Source organism: Garra rufa, chromosome 12 (genome assembly GCF_049309525.1).
Source record: "Garra rufa chromosome 12, GarRuf1.0, whole genome shotgun sequence".
NCBI classification, from domain to species: Eukaryota; Metazoa; Chordata; class Actinopteri; order Cypriniformes; family Cyprinidae; genus Garra; species Garra rufa.
The window spans coordinates 2050395-2067645 of NC_133372.1; the positions used below are offsets into that span (position 1 = coordinate 2050395).

Sequence of the window (17251 nt, forward strand, 5' to 3'; positions counted from 1 at the left end):
TTTTTTTACTTTTTACTTGAATTAAAACCAACCAGTGATACACCCAGAGGTGGAACAGTCTAAAAAAGAGATTACTCAAAAGTTTGAAAATCGTTTAAAATAGTTTTTGATGAAGTCCACATTATATAGTATGACAGTGCTTTAATGGCTCATAAAAAAAGAAAGATTACGAGATTAGAGACGTAATATTTCGAGAAAAAAATTGAGAATAAAGTAGAAATTACGAGAATATTCTTGAAAAATTTTAACTTTATTCTCAAAATACGACATCTCGTTATTTGACTTTTTCTAATGTGGAATTTTGAATGTGGGTTTTTATTTTAAATTCAAAGAATATTTGATTTTTTTTTTTTTTTGACACATAAAGGGTAAGCATTACAATAAAAGCTAAAAGTTACTAATTTAGATATTGTGACACTAAAGACTGGAGTAGTGGCTGATGAAAATTCAGCTTCGCATCACAGAAATAAATTATGTTTAAAATATATCAAAAAAGAAAACCATTATTTAAAATGTAATAATATTTCACAATATTACATAAAAAAAAAATAATAATCAAGTAAATGCAGCCTTTTTTTACTAAATTTTTTACTTAAATAAAAAACAACCAGTGAAACAACCAGAGGTGGAAAAGACTAAAGTGATCACTAAAAAATTAGAAAATTGTTTAAAATAGTTTTTGATGCAGTCCACACTGTATAGTATGACAGCGCTTTAATGGCACATAAAAAAATAGAAGATTACGAGAAAAAAGTCATAATAGTTCGATAAAAATTTTTGAGAAGAAAGTAGAAATTATGAGAATATTCTTGAAAAATTGTTACTTTATTCTCAAAATACTATGACATCTCATTTAATTTTTTTTAATGTGGAATTTTGAATGTGGGTTTTTATTTTAAATTTGACTAATATTTGAAATTCATTTTTTTAAGCATTACAACAAAAGCTAAAAGTTATTAATTTAGACATTGTGTCAAACTTTCCTTTAATCTACTCAAAGTATCTTGGAAAAAACACAAAATGAAAGAAATGTTTCTAAATTTGTGCTTTACACTAATAAATTAATAAACAACAAATATACTACAACTTTAAAATCAAATGAAGACTAAAAATAAAAGCTCATTCTAAATATTTGTAAATACTATAATAGTAAATAAATAATACTAAAATAAAACAAATATATTTACTTTTATATTTACTGTTAAATACAAAATTACGGGAATATTCTTGAAATATTTTAACTTTATTCTTTATATATTACTATACTATTCTCTATTTTTATATAATATAATTTAATCCCATGTCTGAAATGGACATCCATAATTTAAATTACCTAAATAACTCCAGCATTCCTAAAGGAACCAAAACAGTCTCTGAAACAAAGACATTACAAATGAGCAATTATATTAACTTTTTTTATTTAATGCAAATACAAAAATATTTATACAAACATTCAAATGTACAAAATGCATATTTCAGCATGTAAAGGCAGCGGTGTTCAGCCGAAGGCTGAGAGGGCCCATTGTTTGACATCTGTGGGGCATTGTGGGTACCTTTGCAGCGCCTCCATCACCTGACCGTGTTCCAGCATCAGTCGCATCAGCTGATACTCGCGCTGAACTTTACACGCGCCAGCGTCCACCGGACGAACCAGCTCCAGCTGCAGAAGATGCTCAAACGCCTAAAACACATCAACACACATTAGGGCTGTCAAAGTGGCTGATAAATTCAAATTTTGTACTTAAATATGATCAAAGTTTGAATTATATTTGAATTTAAAATGCATAGTTTCAGTTGGGGTGAAATAAAAGCTTTTGACTTCCCTCCAGAGGCCTCATCGAACAAAATATCACTAATACACATTTATTCAAAGAAATAAAATCACTTGACTATCTGTGAACAAAAGTGCATAATGTTTAAAATAATGTTTATAAACCAATTAGAACTAAAAAGTTGCTTAAACAACTATAAACAAAACAGCATCATGTATGTATGTATGTATGAGTTTAATACAATGGATCGAAAGCCAAAGTGCTTTTTTTTTTTTTTTTTTTTAAAACGAGATGCAGTGGGATCAGAAAAAAAAACACACCATAAAGTCTTTTTCAAAGTTGAACTTGCATTAATTTCTTTGTAAATATGCGTCTCTCTTGTGGGAAATGCAAGTGCAACAGTGATAGATAAAAAAAAAAAACATTCTAATGCAATGACAATTACATCAACATCACATCTCGTGCGCCACTGATAAGGCTGCCTCCTTAAAGCATACCTAAAATTAAATGTTTTTGCATTTGAATGTGGGTTTTTATTTTAAATTCAACGAATATTTGAAATTCTAACACACATTGGTAAGCACTAAGAAAAAAGTAAAAAATTTAGATATTGTCAAACTTACATTTAATCTAGTCAAAGTAACGTTGCAAAAACAATGAAGCACAAATGAAGAAACGTTTCTAAATTTGTGCTTTAAGAAACTGTACACCAATAAATTAAACTTAAAATGAACAACAAATATACTAGAACTTTAAAATCAAATAAAAAATAAAAATAAATATTCAAAATATTAATAAATATTAATATTAACAACATATAAATAACACTAATGTTTTAATATTATATATATTCTATTTACTGTTAAATATAATAAAAAATGCTACATTTTCTTTTTATAAAAACTTCGTATTTTACTTAAACTCAAATTTAAGTCATTATTTCCCTCCCAAGTCATTCCACACCAATTCCGTTTCCGCCACTGAAAAAAAAAAAGGTTATTGCGACTTCTCACAATTCTGACTTTTTTTCTCCGAATTGTGATATAATATAAACTCGCAATTCTGAGAAATGAAACCAGAATTGTGTGGTATAAACTTGCAATTGTGAGTTATTAAGTCGGAATTGTGAGATATAAAAAAATGTTTTGCAAGAAAAAATAAAGTCACAATTGTGAGTTTATATGATGCAATTCTGAGAAATAAAAAATCAGAATTGTAAGATGTAAACTCGCAATTGTGAGAAACCCAGTCAGAATTGTGAGTTTATATGACGTAATTCTGAGAAACAAAGTCTGAATTGTGAGACGAAAAGTTGGAATTATCTTTTTTATTTTTTATTCAGTGGCGGAAACGGACTTCCATATTCCACACCTGACTTTATTTCATTGAATATAAAAATTAATTCTAAAACACTGCTGGTGAATCTCCAGTTTTGTCTTTAATATAATGAATAATAGAAAGGATGATTACTTTACAGAATGGAAATCACGAACATGTCACAGAGAGCTAGGCCTGATTCTCACTGAATAACGTTCAATCTGTTTCATATTCTTTTCCAGTCTCTATTTAAAGTAAATGCATGAAAAGAGAGCAAACTGACCTTCATCACCACAGGCTTCTCAAACTTATGGATGGTGTGAGACTTCCTCTGAATGAACTTCTTAAACTCTGAAAGAGAAAATTACATTCATTTGAGCTGATTCACAGATCAATATTTACACACATAAAGGCTTGTGAAACACCATTTTAAAAAGGTTCAGGTTTTTTATGAGTGCTTAAGGATGTGGTACCATTATGGACCATCTGGAAATTGAAGGGTTCTCCTTCATAAGTGTCATTCAGATGCTTCATGGCAATAACCAAACACAGCTCCAGAATAGACAGACCTGGAAAACAGGCAAGACATCAAAGATGAGCTTGTGCATTTGTCACTGCAAAACGTAAAAAACTTGTAAAAATCTGTCTCCAGTTTCTCACCGTGAAGGACGTTTGCTTTCGAATCAGTGGAAAACAGACGACTGGCCTCTAGAAGATCAGCCTCACGTAGAGTCGACTGAGAGACAAACACTCGACTAACAGCCAGAAACTACAAAACACAGACACAGGTTTACACACGAGAACAGACAACTAGAAAGAGTGGTCTGATTACAAGATGAATTCAGTTCATTATACCAGCAGGGAATGCAGAGAGCGGAAATCTTTACTGGCGTTAAAGTGTCTCTTCAGAATCTCCTCAACTGATTTATCTTCACATACTTTCTGGAAACACAGAGAACAAGAGGTAAGAAAACATGATTGTATGTAGGACTTGTTTGTGAACACAAAGTCACAAGTGGGCTGCATTTCTACCGTGACGCTGTGGTTCCACTCATTGGTGAATTTTGGATCTGGGAAGTCCTGAGGCAAACTGAGCTGAGAGCGAACCACATCCACGTACTGACTGAACGACAGCGAGCTGAACACATGAATCTGTCTGTGAGAGAAACGAGACTTCACTCGCTTCTCCAGAAGCTCCAACACATCCTGAAATGCAAAAATGTGAAAATAAATGGTTAGAGAATATTCAGCTTTGGTTTCATATCTCACGTAGAAACACTGAGAATTACAGCTACAACAAACAATCAATACAAACAATAAAATAAAATAGTGCACAATAAATTGCAGTGTGCTTTTGCATAGAGAACTTTAATCAGAAATGATGCTACAGAAGCAAAAAGCTATTTCTATGAAAAAAAAAATTTAAATTTCAAAAAAGCATGCCATATAAATTTTCATTTTTTTCCCAGCTCATTATATTTTAGGCCATTTTGTGCATTTAAACCATGCACAATTTAGTTTTTTATTTTCATTTGCTTGTTATATTGTAACCTTTATTAAAGCAGAAGCTCAGTTCCAGAACAGAAATGTACAGATAATCTACTCACCTGTTGTCATCCAAGATGTTCATGTCTTTCTTTCTTCAGTCATAAAGAAATTTGTTTTTTGAGGAAAACTTTTCAGGAATGTTCTTTATATAATGGACTTCAATGGTGCCCCCGAGTTTGAACTTCCAAAATGCAGTTTAAATGCAGCTTCAAAGGGCTCTAAATGATCCCAGTCGAGGAAGAAGGGCCTTATCTGGCAAAACAATGTTATTTTCTAAAAAAAAATTAAATTTTTATTCTTTTTAACCTCAAATGCTCATCTTGTCTTGTATTCTAGTTCAATACAGTTAAGGTATGTCGAAAAACTCTCATCTCATTTTCTCCTCCAACTTCAAAATCGTCCTACATCGCTGCAGAAGTACCGACCCAGAGTTTACAAGTTAACATGCAAAGAAGATCAAACACCCTTTACAAAAAAAAGTTAAAACAGCGATGTAGGAAGATTTTGAAGTTGGAGAAGATAATGAGATGGGAGTTTTTCCACACACCCTAACTGTCTTGACCCAGCATACACAGAGGTCACTATACAAGATGAGCATTTGTGGTAAAAACTGTATATAAATTGCAATTTTTTTTTATTTAAATAACCGATAATTTCACTAGATAAGACCCCTATTCCTTGGCTGGGATTGTTTAGAGCCCTTTGAAGCTGCTTTTAAACTGTATTTTGTAAGTTCGAACTCGGGGGCACCATGGAAGTCCACTATATGGAGAGAAAACCTGAAATATTTTCCTCAAAAAACATAATTTGTTTACAACTGAAAAAAGAAGGACATGAACATCTTGAATGACAAGGGGGTGAGTAGATTATCTGTACATTTTTGTTCTGGAACTGAACTTCTGCTTTAAAAAAGGTTATGATATGACAAGCAAAATGAAAATAAAAAAAGTAAATTGTGCATGGTTTAAATGCACGAAATGGCCTAAAATATTATGCTGAGAACATTTTAAACATTATTAAAATGTGTAGAATGCACGGTTAAAAGAGATCACTGGGCAAAAGTTTAATAATTAAATTTAAAATAAAATATTAAAAATAATAAAATAAAATGATGATAGATTAAATTACATAATTAGATGTTTGCATAATGGTTTTAGAGCAGACGCACCAGTCTGCAGGTGAGTCCCACTACAGCGATGGGCGCCTGCGCAGATTGAGACACGTCCAGCAGGTTATACAGCAACGTTTGGTTCTTATGATGAGCGAACAGATCAAACTCATCCAACACAAACAGCACAGGACGACTGCTGCTCTTATCACCTGACAACACAACAGAAACAGTAAGATGTCAATCAGAAGTAGAGGGTGAGAAAACTATTAAAATGCATTTTTACTCATTAAAACATCAAACGTAAAATACAATATTAATACTGGATAAAAAACATTTAACTAAAAATAACAGTGATGAAGCCTCACCTTTCTTGAGAGCTTCCAAAAGAAAAGCCAGATTTTCTGCAAAGCTCCCCTAAAACACAAGAAACCCTCTCAGAACAAAAACCTTAAAAACTACAGAAACGCTTCCAATAATAAAGAAACTCACAAACACTTTGTCTCCTACGACGTTCTCCAGGTGCAACTGGCGAGTGATTTCTTTCAGAGCGATTTTGTCGTCTGTCTGCAGAAGACCTGCGCTCAGAAAACAATCACTGTTACTTTAGTAAGAAAAAAAGCAATGTATCCACTGTAGATTCTTATTTTAGCATTTAATGCAGAGCAGAAAAAGCATTAATATGCATGAACTCACCGTTCAGCTCCACCAGAAGAACATTCTTCTGCACTTCCTTCAGACTCATGAGCTCACGGAGGACACAACCCAGCAGCTACACAACAAAGAGACGCACAAAAAGTTACACCATAGTTTCATAAATAATAACTTTATTTATTTAGCTCACTGCAGATGTTACTCTCTTCCCCATTTTTGTCTTGTTTTTTTTTACCAACACAAATATATAAACTTTTTTAAATACATTAACCTGAGATGCAACATTTGACACAGAAGAAAAAAAAGTCTTGTTTTCTGGGAAATTTAAATTAAGTGACTGCTTACATAAAAAAAATAATAATAATCTGCCAACAGGGTCAGAAATACTCAAAGGGAAAACAAGTTTATCATTTTTAATTAGAAACTTTAAAAAAGTGGTCTAAAGAAAAATCCCTGTGAATTTATTTACCTTTTTTGTTCCATTATGGACCTTTTGGTGAATAAATAATGGCAGAATTGATATTTTATCTATTACTCAAATTGGGTAAAAAAAAAAAAAAAAAAACGGATCCTCCTGTAATGCAACATTAGACACATAAGATAAAAAGTTTTCTGGGAAAAAGTATATATATAAATAACTTGTGTTTTTCCCTAGAATTTCTAACTCAATTTTCATCAATTATCCCCTTTTTTAAATGTATTGTGATACTAAACAAATTCAGCAGATGGGTATTTTAAAGAAAATGCTATGCGAGTATGAGAATCAAATATTTGTAATATATATATATATAAGAAATATAATATTGTGCTTTTTAGTTCTTGAAAGAATTTGTATTTTCTCTGATGTTTTATACCATTAGACAATATTAGATAGATAAGACAGGGCTTAGACTGAGCCAGGATTAAGCCATTGTTCAATTAGGACATTTTAGTCATTTTTATAAACGTGTTTAGAAAAAAAAAAAAACATTACTGGTGTGCATCGACAAAACAAAGGCACTGATATATTTTAAGATCAGTTTCTATCCGTTGAAAAAGCTCAGACTTACATTTCAGTCTAGGACTAGACTTAAGCCTTGTCTTGTTTTCTGGGAAATTGAAATAAAGTGACCGCTTCAAAAAACTCACAAATTAAAAACTCAATTTTTAATTAGAAAAAAAAAAAAGAAAGAAAAATCTATATAAATTTCATTTGTTTTAGCTTCTTTAGCCTATTTCTTTTTGTTCCATTGTGGACCTTATGGTAAGTAAATAATGACAGGATTTATATTTTATTTTATCTCTGATGTTTTATACCATAGTTTTACCGGATCCTCGTGGACCAACAATGAGGACTGAGTTACTTTCTCCATGAACAGCTGTTCGTCTCAGCAGCTCCAGCAAGTGCCTTAACACACAAACACACACAGAGCCTAAGAATCCACACACACATATCTACATCAAATATGAGCAGATATTGTAAACGTGACCCACTTGTACTGTGAGTCCAGACCCACGGGCTGATCCGGCAGTTTCTGATGACACAGTCTCTCCCGCAGGAGCTTCTGAGCCTGAAAACACAATAACAACACATCAACACACATCCATATCTGTATAGATATGTAAAGGAGAGATAGGATCAGGAGGAAAGTCTGAAATCATAAAATATCTGACAGACCAGAGAGATGCACTGGGCTTCAGTGAGAGCGGCTGATCTCCGTTTGCTCATCTTCACCTGCACACACTCAAAACATTTCCATTATAATTTGCACATTTAGAAATGTTTGGCATTGCATTATGTATATATATATAAATCTATGGCACAAAACTGTCAGACAAATACAGCAAAAATTATCATAGATTAATACTCTACCAGTCAAAAGTTTTTTTAAAGGTAAAACTTTGAATGTTTTTTAAAGAAATCACTTCTGCTCACCAAGTTTGTATTTATTGAAAAAGCAGGAAAATGTTGAATTATTTTTAACATTTAAAATAACTACTTTCTATGGAATATATTTTAAAATGTAATTTATTCCTGTGATCAAAGCTACATTTTCAGCATCATTACTCCAGTCTTCAGTGTCACATGATCCTTCAGAAACCATTCTAACATGCTGATTTGCTGCTCAAGAAACATTTCTGATTATTATTATTATTATCAACATTTAAAACAGTTGAGTAATTTTTTTTCAGTATTCTTTGATGAATAAAAAGCATTTACCTGAAATAAAACACTTTTGTAACATTATACACTACAGCATTCAAAAGCTTGGAGTCAGTATTTATTTATTTATTTATTTATTTTTTGAGGCAAGGATGCATTAAAATTTATCAAAAGATTTTTCTTCTGCACTTTCTATTCATCAAAGAAACTTGAAAAACATTCTACTCAGCTGTTTTCAGCGTAATAATAAGAAATGTTTTCTAAGCAGCAAATCAGAATATTAGAATGATTTCTGAAGGATCACGTGACACTGAAGACTGGAGAAATTATGCTGGAAATTCAGCTTTGATCACCGAAATAAATTACATTTTAAAATATATTCAAATTGAAAACAGTCATTTTAAATAGTAAAAATATTTCAAAATTTGACTGTTCTTGCTGTACTTTGGATCAAATAAATGCAGCCTTGGTGAGAAAAACTTTTGACTGGTAGAGTAAATGCAGACCACATAAACAAATCTGAAACATCACAGACAAGTCACTATGCAGGTTTTTCACTATTTTAATCAGCCTTCACTATTTTTAAATAGTACTACAGTGTGACAAATTGTTCAAATATTTCATTTAGTAATTTCTAAATTAATATGAGCTCATTAAATCTGCATGGAGAATGATATTAAAACAGTCACTGCATATCTCAGGCTGTCTTTTACACATCTTTTTGTTTTTGTTTTTCTAATATAGAATTACCTTTGTATCAGAATACGTTGAGTTTGTCTTTAAATCTCTATTGTAGCACACTGGCTCATTATAGAAGCGTTATTTTGTTCTTCTGTAACGTTAACGTTATACAGATGTTCTGACAGCATGATTAAATTACAAAAGAACACTATTTTAAACAGTTTAAGATTGAGTTCTGCATGTCACACCACGAACACTGCCACAGCTCTTCATATACTTAGTAAATAACCTCTTAAATTAAGTTAACTGTTAACTTAAAGTAATATAAACTCACCCGTGTAGGTCCTGTAATTTCGCGCCACTAGCCCTTGTATTTCCGGGAAGCAAGGAACAAGTCGTATTTCCGGTGTACAGCAGAGGGCGCTCTGCGGCCCGCGAAACAACTGTGTGTGGGTTGATTTTGAGTTTCAAGAAATTTGCCATAAATATAAAGCACGTTAAACCTATTAACAGTATATTGTATCATTATTAGTTTGCATTTAATGAATGAATGCATAAACAAATGGTGCATAAACATATGTTTATGACATATGTGTTTATGACTTATAATTAAACTCCATCGACCATGCTAGTTCAGATGTAGACTGTAATAACCTCTAATTCTTAAATAAGCAACCAATTGTTTTGCTCTAAATGAATTTTATTCACACGGCACATGCTTGTACAGTCATTTGAAGGCCTGTGACATATGTAAAACATATTTAAACATGCTCAAAATGCTCAAAAATAACAAATCACCTGTCACTTGTAAGACCATTTAAGCTATAAAAGTGGAGCCGGTTTATAAAAACACCAGTTCCAGTTATTCTGGACCTTTATTTTCCTCTTTCACACAATAGATCAGGCAAGTATACAACAGACAACAAAATATTGCAAACATCTGCTTTTTAGCTTCCTCGGAAGAACATCTTAAAAATTATATATGACATATAAAGCTGTCAAGCGGTTGTATGGCCGTAAATTTATGCCAGAATTTAAAAAGGCATACTAGTTTAGCATGAATGCTGATATTTAGTAATGCAAGAAAATATTAAAGGAGCACTTTCAGAACAAAAATGTACAGATAATGTACTCATCCCCTTGTCATCCAAGATGTTCATGTCTTTCTTTCTTCAATCGTAAAGAAATTATGTTTTTTGAGGAAAACATTTCATGATTTCTCTCCATATAGTGGACTTCTATGGTGCCCCCAAGTTTGAACTTCCAAAATGCAGCTACAAAGGGCTCTAAATGATCCCAGCAGAGGATGAAGGGTCTTATCTAGCAAAACGATCAGTTATTTTTTTTAAACATTTACAATTTATGTACTTTTTAATCTCTACACAGAGTACACACACTGTAAAACGTTTTCACCAGATTCAACTTAAAAACCTAAGTTCAGCAGCTGCCTTACGTTTTTAAGTTAAATCAGCTTAAAACTATAAGTCGTTTTAACTTATTGCAATAAAAAAGAGTTGATATTTAAATTTAAATGACTTAAGTTGATTTAACTTATAATCTTTAGGCAGCTGCTAAACTTTAGTTTTTAAGTTGAAACTGGTGAAAACTTTTTACAGTGCACAGAGCTAGACAAGACGAGAAGAATTGCAATTTTTTTTTTAGAAAATAACCAATCGTTTTGCTAGATAAGACCCTTCTTTCCTCGGCTGTGACCATTTAGAGCTTGAAGCTACATTTTGGAAGTTCAAACTCTCGGCACCATAGAAGTCCACTATATGAAGAGAAATCCTGAAATGTTTTCATCAAAAAACATAATTTCCTTACGACTGAGGAAAGAAAGACATGCACATCTTGAATGACAAGGGGGTGAGTAGATTATCTGTACATTTTTGTTTTGAAAGTGAACTACTCCTTTAAGAATTCACCATACTGTTCATCACAGAACCTCACAGAAATCAGTGTTTCATCTTCTATCTCTGTGAACCCTAACTGTTTTTGGGTCTATGAACTGACAATTTTGTTTAATTATGTCTCCTGTCAAATTATCCCCAGAGTTTCCAAGGAATTATAAATACACAAGGCAATTATTTTTATGATGCACTTTGTGTCGGCTGCTTTGAATCAGTGCTTGGATAAAGGTTATTATAAATGTACATGGTGAAACTTGCAACTAAAACCCCTACAAAGATGCCAATGATTATTCCAATGAAAGACCCTCTAACTCCATTTTCAGCTCCAGCAACTGATCCAAGAAGTGCTCCGATTGTGCCCATCAATATCAGTACCAACTGTTTTAAGTCCATGCTGATTTTTTGTTTGAAGTCAATACTGGTTTTTGATGTGTCTTTTGAATCTTTGGCAGTCTCGACAGTTTCTTTCTTCTCCTCCGAATCTCCTTTGTCATCTCCTTTGTCTTTTGCCACTGTAAAAGAAATGAACACTTATAGATCAGTGTGTAACTGAGATCAGCTGTAGGTCTTGTGAAACGATACTCACAGGCAGGAGGATTCTTCTGCAGACTTCCACGTCTGTGCCTGAGCTCAGTCTCACCAGGTGCTGCTTGTGTCTTCTGTTGAATCAGTTCATAGTAAGCTTGTGGTATGAAGAAATCACCACAGTTCTCCTCCACCAGATCGTCTATCTTCTTTAAGAGTCCTTGGATCTGAGTGGGAGATTCACAAGTGCTTTTCTGCAGAACATAGGATCGTCCTCCACACTTTTCCAGGATTTTCTCCAGGCTGTGATCGTGTTCTTTGATTGCTGGTTTCTCCACTCCTTCATCACAAGCAAACACCATGATGGTGTGTCTCCAGACACGCTCTGACAGTAACTTCATGTGCATTTCTGCTGCTTTAATTTCCTCCGAAGAAGGTGTTTTCACTGGTAGGACCAGAAGCAGAGCGTGAGGTCCTGGATGACAAAGCGACACGCTTCTGACGATTTCTTCTTTTGTTCTGTCTGGTATTGAGAGTCTGTCCCATCCTGGTGCTTCAACAACTCTGATCTTCCTACCTGCTTGTTCACACTTATATAAAGTACACAGACCATCTTTCTCTGGTGTCAGATTCTCACAGCTTACAACTGATTTGACCAAATTATCCTTGTCCTCTCCAGCATTTCCTAAGATCACAATTCTGAGCTCTGGCTGTGCAGGGGAACCTCCTTTAAAGAGCAAACAAAATCAAAATTAATATTATTGCATGCTTTCTTTTTTATTAATCAAAATAAATAACTGATGTAAACCACACACAGATAAATTGACTCACCCTGAGGAGATTCAGTAGCCATGATCACAGTTTGTGCAGCTGCTTCACAACATGCTCCTTATGGAAACTGATACGAAGAAAACACTCAGTTGGTCTGCTGTGCTACAGGTTTCAAATACTAACAACTAGAATATGTTTCTGTTTTAAAACCATGAAGCATTGCTGGATCACAGAAGACGTAACACTACATTTGGGGATAGTGAGAGTATGGTGAGCATCGTACAACTGCACAGATAGATGTAAATCTACAATGTTAAGACATTTTTTTGGAGTCTGAATCTTATTACGCATGGCCTACATTTACAATTGATTCTAAAGCATTTAACGTATAAAAAGTTGGTTTCAAGACATCAGAGGAACAAACCAAGGATGTTTAGTCTTTTTTTTTTCATTTAATCAAAGTGAGCCTATGCTAAATATCGTATGCAACAGCAGAATATACTTAAAAAAGCTTTTTGTACATGTAAACAGAAAACATATCAAACATAAAGCAAAATTTTATATTGTTTTAACCTACCTAGCATTAGGGTTGTTTTTCTGGACTTCTACTTCCGTATAAAAGTATGCTTTCACTAGAGTGCTGCTGATGAACGAAAGTGATGAACCAAAAGTGTAGGTGTTTCTCATAGAAATTGACATGGTTTGTTAAAATACAAAATGTATCTCTTATTTGAAAATGTATTAAATAGCTGATGTACATTTGAAAAAATAAAATTAAGATACATTTTTTGAAAGTCAAAAGTCTGCCATGGGTATAATTGGTACTTTGTCACAAATAAGCCCACATCATGATTTATTCACAAATTATAAAATGCATAAATTCGTCTCATTTCGTCTGGACATAATTCAGGAAAAACTTGGAACAGACAAGAAACACTATATATATATATATTTTACCATTTTTTGAGGATTATAATGTATAAAATCAAGCAAATTATATATGAACAAATCCCTCTGTAAAAACCTTCAGGATATAGACAGGAATAAAAATGTAAAGTTTGGTGTGTGTAAGCGCTACTGAAGTGGAGATTTATGGCTCAGTGTAGAAGAAAAAAACTCATTTTGAGAAACCAGCCTTTAAAAATATGCATTGTAATTGAAATCTATTTACACAAATAGATAAAGTGCTATGAAAGAAACACTTAGCCGTATTTTTTAGACGTTTCTCTTACTAGACTAAAAAAACACTTGAAAAACCAAAAACCCCAAAATCTTAAACTTGATAGGTGCATGAAAAAACAGCATTTTTGCCTGCAGTCTCCATCATTATCTCAAATTGAGACTATGCTAAATATCAGCAAACACAGAAAACATATCAAACATAAAGAAAAATTTGATATTGTTTAAACCTACCTAGCATTAGGGTTGTTTTTCTGGACTTCTACTTCCGCATAAAAGTACTTTCACTTAGAGTGTGATGAACTTTGAACAATACATCTACATTAATGTTTAACAGATGGTCATAAGACAGTGGCGTGATCTTACAGAAGGTGTGTGCTTTGTCAGAAGTATTTACTGTAGATATTCTGTCTACAAACATTGTCACTGATGTGGACAAAATACTTTTATTTAAATTGCTTTACCCAGATATAAATCTCAGCTATACAGTTACAAATACAAAAAGACAAAATAAAAATACAACTTTAACACAGTTTTAGCGTAATGGAAACCCACTAAGCCCACCAAAATCTAAGTTTAGGTGTTTCTTCTATGGTTTATAAAAATAATAATAATAATTTGTTAAAATGTGTTAAATGAAAATGTATTAAATAGTTGATGTTCATTTTAGAATATAAAATTAAGAAGTCTGAAAAAAAGTCAAAAGTCTGGCATGGGCTTAATTGGTCACCATATAGGCCCGCTTGTTTTCCAAATAAGCCCACATCATGGTTTATTCATAAATTATAAAATGTATAAATTTTTTACAGAAGGAATTTTGGGTATCTCATTTCGTCACGACATAATTCAGGAAAAACTTGGAACAGACAAGAAACACTGTATTTTTTTTTTTTTTTTTTAATCATTTTTTGAGGATTAAAATATTGTATAAAATCAAGCAAATTATATATGAACAAATCCCTCTGTAAAAATCTTCAGGATATAGACAGGAATAAAAATGTAAAGTTTGGTGTGTGTAAGTGCTACTGAAGTGGAGATTTATGGCTCAGTGTAGGAGAAAAAAACTCTTTTTGAGAAACCAGCCTTTAAAAATATGTATTGTAATTGAAATCTGTTGACACAAATAGGTAAAGTGCTATAAAAGAAACACTTAGCCGTATTTTTTGGACGTTTCTCTTACTAGACTAAAAAAAAAACACTTGAAAAACCAAAAAGCCCAAAATCTTAAACTTGATAGGTGCATGAAAAAACAGCATTTTTGCCTGCAGTCTCCATCATTATCTCAAATTGAGACTATGCTAAATTTCAGCAAACACAGAAAACAAATCAAACATTTGATATTGTTTAAACCTACCTCGCATTAGGTTGTTTTTCTGGACTTCTAGTTCCGTATAAAAGTACTTTCACTTAGGGTGTGATGAACTTTGAACAATCTAAATTAATGTTTAACAGATGGTCATAAGACCTTATGATAACTTTATCAAATGTATTGATTTTAAAGAAGTAACATATCTATACATGTATTCAGTAACAGGAAAGTATTAAAACAAATTCTTTTATTAATGTTTACTAGCACTCATTACCTATAGCAATAACATTTTACATGAATTACATTCAAAGCAGAACACTAAATGACCTGGAAAGATTGTAATAAAACACATTACTCTAAGCCACTTTCAGATCACCTCACATTTTTCCTTCTTTCATTTTACACTTAGCCTATACAACATATCTAGCTTTTTTTTTTTTTTACAGTCCTAAAGACACTCTGAAATCTCGCTCTCTACCACTGAACTGAGGAATGTCTCCCTGATGAGCATCAACTGATTTGAGGATGTTCAGTCCACTCCAAACTGTTTTGCATAGACCATGATCCATATACACATTTGCATTGACATACATTACAAATATGAAATCAAAATGACAACAAATAGTTAATAGATTCTTGTTTCTATGTATGGGCTGGCATGTGCGGTTAATTACATTTTTGTTGCATTCTCTGGGGCTTTTTGTTTTTGCAAATTCATCCACAATGTCCTTGCCATTTAATTCAGTGCTTTGTGCATTCTCAATAGAAAGAATGTCTGTTCTGCCCTATATTGTGCTCTGCAAAAAAATGTTATTAGCTTAGCTTATGATTATTAATAATATTACTCCTGTTATTATTATTATTAAGAGTGTATTAAGCACAGTTTTGTAACAGAAGAGAGTTCAAACTAAAAAAAAAATCATTTAAGGCGAGAAACTGCAGGTGAATAGAGTAAAAAAAAAGCTAATGGTTTTCACCTTACTTATCCAGTTGATTAATTACTTCGATAATTGCAAACATTTTCTGTATTACAAGTTTTAATGAGGCATTATTTAATGAAATATGTGCTTATTTGCATACATTCTGATACAAAAATCTAAACACTGGATGAAGTCAGTTCTTTTGACATATTAGAGTCAAAAGGTTTTACAGAGGGAATTTTAAGTATCTTATTTCGTCACGACATAATTCAGAAAAAACTTTGAACAGACAGCAAGCACTATATTTTTTACAGTTTTTTGGGAAATAAAATGTAACATAAAATCAAGCAAATTATATATGAACAAATCCCTCTGTAAAAATCTAAAAGACATAGACAAGAAAAAAAATCTTCAAGACATAAACAAGAAAAAAAAAGTGAAGTTTGGTGTGTGTAAGCGCTACTGAAGTGGAGATTTATGGCTCAGTAGGAGAAAAACTCATTTTGAGAAAACGACCTTTAAAAAACATTGTAATAGAAATCTATTGACACACATAGAGAAAGTGCTATAAAAGAAACATTAAACAGTGTTTTTTGGATGTTTTCTTTCCACTAGTTCACTAGTGAAAAATCACTTTATAAAAAACCAAAAAGCCCAAAATCTCAAACTTGACAGGTGCATAAAAAAACAGCATTTTTGCCTGCAGTGTCTCCCCTTAAAACGATTTAGATGTCTTTTCAACTAGCTTTTTATTTAATTTTATTTATTTATTTACATTTGGACAGTTCTGCAGCCCCAGCCTGAATGTGGTGCAAAAATAACAAACGCATACAAGAAATTATGGAGCTCTACATGACCTGTAGACAAAAATAAAAATATGTGTATTTATCGTCCCCATCGGTTGTATAGGTGCATACACATGCTCAGGCTCTCTTCCCCTGCCATTGACAATAACATTAACAGTAGGCCTACTGAAATAAACACATCATTTGATGTCGTCTCATTTGTCTGCCCTGTCGCAAATCTTTTTTTGCATCTGATCAACTTTGCAGTTGCTTATGATGCACTTGCGTAGGCTGCTTTGAGTAAGCCTGAGAATAAACGCGAGTATAAATGTACATGATGAAACTTGCAAGTAAAACCCCTACAATGATACCAAACACCATTCCAGAGCAAGACCCTGAAACTCCATTTTCAGCTCCAGCCACTGCACCAATAAGAGCTCCGAAAACACCCATCAGTATCACTACAAACTGTTTGATGTGCATGGTGATTTTGTGCATGTCTTCCAAAGGTTTGGCAGTCTCTGCGGTTTCTTTCTTTTCTGAATCTCCCTGGTCTTTGTTAACTGTAAAATAACAAGAAAATAACAGTAGATCAGTGCTTAAGTCGCCTGAATGTGAGAGCAGCTATT

The 17251-nt window shown here is 32.7% G+C and overlaps 2 protein-coding genes across 2 annotated transcripts; both read right to left on the minus strand.

Annotated features, from left to right (window-relative positions):
- Positions 1-1498: 1498 nt before the first annotated feature.
- orc4 (origin recognition complex, subunit 4) lies at positions 1499-8107 on the minus strand. Its single transcript, XM_073852353.1, has 13 exons — positions 8057-8107; positions 7873-7949; positions 7696-7786; positions 6442-6517; positions 6238-6323; positions 6114-6162; positions 5806-5957; positions 4122-4295; positions 3945-4031; positions 3750-3858; positions 3563-3658; positions 3373-3440; positions 1499-1681 (listed from the first exon to the last, which is right to left on the minus strand). The coding sequence occupies exons 1-13, from the start codon at positions 8105-8107 to the stop codon at positions 1499-1501; spliced, it is 1299 nt and encodes a 432-aa protein (XP_073708454.1).
- A 2793-nt stretch (positions 8108-10900) lies between these two features.
- LOC141346311 (GTPase IMAP family member 4) lies at positions 10901-13028 on the minus strand. Its single transcript, XM_073851166.1, has 4 exons — positions 13007-13028; positions 12490-12556; positions 11720-12385; positions 10901-11645 (listed from the first exon to the last, which is right to left on the minus strand). The coding sequence occupies exons 2-4, from the start codon at positions 12509-12511 to the stop codon at positions 11314-11316; spliced, it is 1020 nt and encodes a 339-aa protein (XP_073707267.1). The 5' UTR covers positions 12512-12556; positions 13007-13028; the 3' UTR covers positions 10901-11313.
- Between the last annotated feature and the right edge of the window lie 4223 nt (positions 13029-17251).